General features: G+C 36.7%; 1 protein-coding gene across 1 annotated transcript; it reads left to right on the top strand.

Annotated features, from left to right (window-relative positions):
* Positions 1 to 4182: 4182 nt before the first annotated feature.
* Positions 4183 to 6959, top strand: LOC117631694 (F-box protein At2g26160-like). The gene is made up of 2 exons (XM_034364971.1): positions 4183 to 4350; positions 5471 to 6959. Exon 2 carries the CDS (start codon positions 5496 to 5498, stop codon positions 6705 to 6707), a length of 1212 nt encoding a protein of 403 aa, XP_034220862.1. The 5' UTR covers positions 4183 to 4350; positions 5471 to 5495; the 3' UTR covers positions 6708 to 6959.
* The last annotated feature ends 488 nt before the right edge of the window (positions 6960 to 7447 follow it).

Raw genomic sequence — 7447 nt, 5'->3', positions numbered from 1 at the left:
AATTTCAGCTTGTCGGGTTAATTTTAACTCAGAATGTCGTTTGGCAGAAGCACCAACAAAATTCACAATGTTATTCAACATTGAAAAAAATCTCCAAACAAGTCCTACCTCTTTAGCAGCAGCGTTTAAAGCTAATTGAAGGTGATGAGTAAAGCAATGAATATAATATGCATATAGACAATCATTGAGAAATAATGCTTGTAAGTCACTCTATCACCATGCATATTGCTAGCACCATCATATCCTTGACCACGCATATTGCTTACTAAAAGACTATGCTTACTAAACACTTTACAAATATCACTTTTAAGAGTTGAGGAATTAGTGTCATGAACACTCACAATATCAAAAAACCTTTCTCGAATATGCCCATCACAACTAACAAACCTTATGATAATAGCCATTTGATCCTTCTTAGAATCGTCAAGTGCTTCATCAATGAGAATACAAAATTTCTCATCTTCCCCAATTTCATCGCGTATCCTCTTCCTCACTTTGTTAGCATAGATATTTAGGATCTCCTTTTGTATCTTATGTGAAATATATTGGGCATTTAAAGGAGCATTTTGTAACACAACTTTTTCAACTTCTTCTTTCATTCTTGCAAAAGCCTCTACCAACTCAATAAAATTACCCCGATTAGAGGAGTCATGAGATTCATCATCACCTCTAAAAGCCATTCATTGATTTGTTAGATACCTAATGGCCTCTATTGTGGTTGTATGCCTTAACCTATTTTTTGCAACTTCTTGTGGGGGTTGCACAACTCTGTCAATATGGTGAGTTGGGTTCTTTAAATCCATCCACTTTTGGATAGCAAAATGATGTGGTGAATTTATAATGCCTACATGAGTAAGGAAAGCACACTCTTTGCCACCAACTCTTCTCTAATTTATAAATCCATCTACAGTGATGCCTTATGTGAGTGATCAACGTCAAAAAGAAAGCATGGAGAACAAAGCACTTTATCTTTATGAACAGAATACAAGAGCCAAGGATATTGGTTATACCAACTACCATTAAATCGACACATTTGTTTCCCTTCTAAGTGGGATGGATATTCCTTTAGTTTTGGTTGACATGGTCCTAAGAGAATATATGCTCTTCGAACATTATCATGTTGATTAGGCGAAAATGTGTCTATTTGAGGACGTAATCCTGGATCACGCTCAAGAGAATTGGTATCAACTTCTTGATCAAAATTGGCTCTTTGAGACTCAACTTTTAAACTTTCAGACAACTCTTTGAGATTCAGAATGAGGTTGCTCCTCACAAATTGGAGGAGGCAGAGAAGGGTTGGAATGCATGCTAGTTGATTCTTCATTATTTCTTTAAAAAAAATCCCGAATAGTCTTCTTAGGATTTGGATGATGATCCAATATTATAAAGTTAAAGTATAACCTATTGGATAAGCAAGAACACCAAAATCAATTACAAATCCTATTTGATAATTCATAATTCATAAATTGAAATTGATAAGCTCCAATTGTAAATCCCTAATTGATAAATAAATCATAAGTCTCAATTGCAAATTTGTAATTGATACTAAATAAAATCCAAAAAAATTCTCAAATTTCAACATCAACAAATTGAGAGAAACTTATCGTTCCTGACAAATATAGAAGCTTGGTTCGCTTCATGAATTAAGCCTTGAAGGTGAGTGCAACAATAACAAGAGTGTTCCCTTATGTGTGCAAGGGTGCAATATGAGTTTGTTGACAAAGTCGACAACTCTAAGAAATAGTTAAACAATTTCTTCTACTTTTTTTTTTTTTTTCCATCGACTGTGTGCATTCTCTTTTTTCTCTTTTTTTTTTTCGTTCTCCTATGTGTTGTAGGCTACAACTTTCCTATTCTCCCTTTTATTCCCCATGTGCAAGGTAGTGCAAGCAAAGGGTTCCAAAGAAAGGTAGGATATTCAATTGGGTGGCTGGTTGGGTTATAATTATTTTTTGGGCTGGGATTTTAAAAGCCACCTGGGCTGTAGCCCAGGTTAGCCAAAGTTATGTTCTGTCCCTGCCCACAAGTTCATTTTGAAAATCCACAAGCTTTAAGTGGATAGTTGGCTGTGTACTCAAAAGTAGACTATCATAATCCTGCCAGGAAACACAAGTATAGTACTCATGCGTCATGAGTTGTGACTGTCATAAAGCAACAATTGAAAAGTTGGATATATGAAACAAAGGGAAGACAATAAGATCATTACAGCCAAGCAATCAACAAGCCTTTTCATCAGCTCCGACGTAACTTGTAAAGAGGTAGGCTCCTCAACATTCTACATCTTTAAAAGAGAAGAGTAATTTGGCAATAGGATGTAGAGGAATTTGTATTTTTTAAAAACTTAATATGAAAATTGGTGGGGTGTCTGTGGGGTGTGTATAGATGTACTAGGGTTAGGTATTAAGTTGGATGATATTTTTTTGTCTTTTTACACAATAATAAAACTTAACAGCTTAATGATTTAAGTATTGAGGTGAACAAAGAGAAATGCGGGGTTTAAATAGAAAAACTCTAAAAGTAATATTAAATCATATAAACCACACTAGTTCATATAGCTCCATTGACTAATTTCTATAAGCTTTAACATATTAAATGCAACCAAATAACATATATTATCAAAATAAAAATATGACCTTTACAATTTGAGTTCATTAAAATTTATTAGCATCAACCGAATAAGTTTCCCAAATACAAAATGTAAAACATAAAGAATTAACTTTATCATGCATATTAGTTGTAAACACAAGAACGATGGAGTTAGAGCGGTATTGTTCGCAAAAGGGTGAATTTCATTTTTTTTTTAAAATTTCTCTTTTAGTGACAAATCAACGAAAAAAAAATTTAACTTGAAGAATTAGGTCTAAGGATTTTACCCTTACTATGCGTATTGGTGTTGACAACCCAACACAATCAACCTTTTCAGTATCAATTTCCTGCTGGTTAATTTGTAGCCTGTTTGTGATACACCCACCTCCCATTACAACCTTCTTCACATCTAATGGCAATCTGTAATTTAGAAGTCAACAAATCCCTGAGACCTTCATCAATGAGAAAATATAGATGGATCTTGGGGTAGCCACTAAAAGGTTGAGAAGCAAATGACTGAGAAGCAAATCTGGCGATGATTTAACAGTTGAAGGGAGCGAGATCAAAGTAACTCACGGTGCAGATCAAAACGAAAACTTGTTTTCGGGGGAGTTATTTTGTTTATGGAGGATGAAGAAGCGGAGCAAGCCCCCAGACCGACTATGAAATTTCTGCTCTAGCGAAGAATCTAAAGGAGATTCTAAGAGATTCCTTACTTTTTTATTGACCTGAAGGAGCTTACTCCAAGAGAGACTGGAGACTTGTATGAGAGATAGAGAGAGGCGAGCAAGGTAGGTGGCCTGGGAGTAGGCGATTGGGTTGGTGTGGGCAATTGCTCGTCTCTTGTCTATTTTGATTTTTTTTTTAAAATTTCCTTAATTTTATTTTAAATGGTAAAAATTAGGTTTCAATTCCAGCTGTAAAATAAAGTGTGACTTGTTTAAAAGTATGACACATGACATATTTTGAGTGGAAATATCACCAACTGACTTGATGATAACCGTACTATTTTATAATTTGCATGGAGACAGAGACCCACATGGATGTGGACTCCTCTTCTGTTTTTTTCTTTTTTTGTTGTTTGTAGTAATAATATAATACATTTATTAAAAGGAAAACAGAAAATTGGGCCCCTTTGGACAATGGGCCTTGGGCGATCATACTTCCAACTCTTGTCCAGGGTCGGTACTGCCAAAGACATGGCTGAAAAACAAAAACCCATCCCAGTAGGAATTCTACTGAAAAATAACACCAACTAGTTGAGGGATATTAATTCCTTTTTGAACTTATCAATTCAATTTTATTTTCAATCCTAGTAAATTGGAGCTGATGTGGGTTCGAAGTTGGCTAAAACAGTGCGTCTGTTCCTTTGTATTCGAGTTTGATCTCCTCTCTGTACATTAGAGTATCGTTTTCTAAGAAAGAAAAAACTTGGGAAATGATCTCAGAAGTGAAAAAATAAATTTGCATAGTGAACTGGGCTAAGATGGCCCACTACGTGACCCGTCTCATAGATACAGATTGGGCCAAGCCCGTTATCTTTTTCTTTGGGCAGAAGCGAGGAATCAAAATTTGACACATACCATTTTCGTAAGCAGCGATTCCTTTTCCTTCGAGAGACTTCTTCTTTCTTCTGAAGCAGCTATGTTGTTTGCTGGCGTTCCATTCCGGCAGCGACTGTAGTTTCACTCCTGTAAAACCTAGACATGCAACTTTCCTCTTTGTTCTTCTAGCTGTTAGTCTCCAACGTCTGGACATCATTTGGTAAGTGGATTATGCTTTATTTACTTTTATTTGCACTTACTGATTCTGAGTGTCATGCTTTTTTTTATTTTATTTTATTTTATTACAATCACCAGAAGTAAATATATTCACTGAACTCAACCGTTGATCCCTTTGTAGTGTTTCTTCCCTTTGTATTTAGCTTTTGAAGCTACCTACATTTTGAATGACAACATTATATGCTTGTGTAAGCATTTGGTGCCCAAATGAATTAACAATGATGGGTGCTATTTTTAACAAAATCTTACTGGATAAATGGGTTAAGGGGGTCTACGGTAGCTTTTGATTGTTGCATGCACGCATTGGATAAATGGGTGTCAAGTGAAATGCACTGATGGCTTTAAAATCTTCCAAAACTCATTTAAAAGGTTGCTATTTTCAATTTTGCATGGTTCAATGGAAGAAAGTTCTAGACTTTCTTTCTTGAAAGTAATTCTGGTTTTATTTTGTGTCTGCTTTTATTTTCTTTGAGTTTCTTACAAGGTCTGGTTCTAGACTCGTAGGAACAAGTACGGCTTTTTTTTTCTAGCAGTTAAGAGTTATCTAGCAAGTTGTCCAGAATATATTGTGCAGTGAATTTCAGTTTTTGGGTTTAATTTCAACTTTTACTGTGTAAATGCTACAAGGATACTTTAGCTATTTTCAAAGAGCCAAAGATTCTTTCAAGTTTGAGCCAAACCCTTTTATTGTACTCACTACCTCTGATCAAGCCAGGAAGCTCAGTAAGTTCCTACAGTTGCTAGTCTGCTGAGAACAACAACAAATGGCGTGCAGATAATTATCCTTTCTTGCACTGATTGGGGGTCATGCTAACCTCTTAATTGATGTAAATTTTTTGAGGTTGCTAGTGTAGTAAAACCCAAAGACATGCAGATTCGATGGATTAGTTAACAGAGAACCTTACATCACACCTAGATTGAAGCTTATACTATTGCACTAAAAACTCTGTTTTCACACACTACTTACTTCTTGATGTTGCATTTACAATTTTATTTACAATCTGTCATTAAGAGTTTGTTGGTGTTATTATGATTTCTTTCCCCCCTCTCTTTTTCTCCCAAAGATAGTTTAAGGATTTCATTTATTATATTTGTTTTTGTAGGCGAGTAGAGTCATAGAGCTGCACGATGGGTCGAAGCAGAAATAGAAGAAGGAAGCAGCAGAAGCTTGTTAATCTGGATTGGACAGAGCTGCCTCGTGGTATCCTTGAGATCATCTTTGAGCGACTGACTGTGACTGATTGTATATCTGTTAGTGATGTTTGCAAAGCCTGGAGACATGTTGTTGCACAAGAACTTGCTGGTTGGCAAAGCCGTGGTGTGCCATGGCTCATGATGTCTGGCAAAGATAGAGAGGTAAGAACTTGTATTAGCATACTACAAAAACAACATTGGGACATTGTGCTTCCCGAGGCTTATGGAAGATATTGTTGGGGATCATATCAAGATTGGTTGATTCTAGTAAAACATATTGGTTGTTTCTATCTTGAGATTAGCTTGTTGAATCCATTCTCTAGGAACAAAACTGATCTTCCCAAAACATGGAACTTTTATCATAAGATTGTTCTCTCAGGGCTTCCCATCCTTGACAACTATGTCTGCATGCTTGTTCATAGTCAATGTCGGGAGCTTTCTTTTTGGGTCCCAGGAGCTGAATCATGGTTTAAACATAAACTGGATGGTGATCCATTTGAGGATGCTGTCTTCTGTGATGGAAGTTTCTATCTTATAAGCAATGATTATAACATTTGGCAGATTAAGTCTGCTAATATCTTTGCTAGCATTAGAACATATGATGCTTATGAGGTAAAAATAGATTGTCATGAAGTAATAATGTCAGAGGAGCAGGAAAATAGTGGTGTGTTGAAGTATCTTGTGGAATCTTGTGGGGAGCTTCTTCTTGTTTGTAGGCTTTATAACACCAAAGCAGAGGCTATTCTTGAAACACATGACTTCAAAGTATATTCATTGGATTTTAGCCTGATGTCCTGGAAGAGGGTACATGATTTGGGGGATAAAATCTTATTTCTAGGCAAGTGTTGTTCGCGGTCTGTTTCTTCGACAGAACTTGGTGTTGCGATGAGGAATCGTATCTATTTCTCTAATGATCATGCTGCTCCATGGTGGAACGAATGGGATTCTGATCATCTTTATGGAATTTCAGCTAGGCTTAATCTGAACAATGCTGGAAGAAAGGATTGGGGCGTGTTCAGCCTTGGCAATGGAACTCATGAGGATTTTTGCTTTCGTGGCAATCGAGACAGATGGGGACCGATTTGGTTAACTTGCCCCCAATGGTGGTGCTGTAGGAAATTGGCCCTTAACCGATATAGTAACTAGTAAATGTAGCCATCTATGGGGATCGTGGCATGGCAGGGATTCTCTTTTTTCTATTTTGTTCCACTTAGCATATCAGAGGGGAGGAGCTTATTTCAGTGATGATGAGAGTTTGAAGATGCTCCATGTACAAGTTAGACGTGCAGCTTACTAGCCGCATACCTTTTGTAAGTACAAAAATATCAGACAGATTATATGTCCCTGCGTGGTCGGTGCTTGCAGTAATTATATTTTAGAATTTTGGTCGAATGCAAATCCAGCCTACCTTCACATTAACAAAGCTTTCTTTTATTCAAAGTTGTTTGGGCAATACCATCCCCGCCTCATCCCAGTTTAAGAGGTTTCGGGGAATCCTCGTCCCTGTCTTCGTGCCCGTAGGGGGGGCTATCCCCCATCCTCACCCCGAATTCCCCATTTTTTGTATAAAAAATATTAATCCTCGCAGGACACTATTGAATTGTGAGGGCCAGCAAATCTTGCGGGAGGGTTGTATGACATTCATATTGCTACACAACAGTTGAGATCCGTTCAGTTTGTTTATGTCCCTGGTGAATTTCAATTCCGGCATAGTCGAGACTGGTTATATTTTAGGGGACTAGCTAGTTTAAGCATTTACTGTTCATGTGAATAGTATCTGCCATAGTAATATTTTCGTTATTTTTCCCATTAATTGTCATGGCAATCCAAGGGTAATTACTATTCACATAAGATTAATTTTTTATTTATATGTATGGGTTGAATAA

This window comes from Prunus dulcis, chromosome 6, assembly GCF_902201215.1.
Source record: "Prunus dulcis chromosome 6, ALMONDv2, whole genome shotgun sequence".
NCBI classification, from domain to species: Eukaryota; Viridiplantae; Streptophyta; class Magnoliopsida; order Rosales; family Rosaceae; genus Prunus; species Prunus dulcis.
This window is presented reverse-complemented; position numbering and strand designations above follow the sequence as displayed.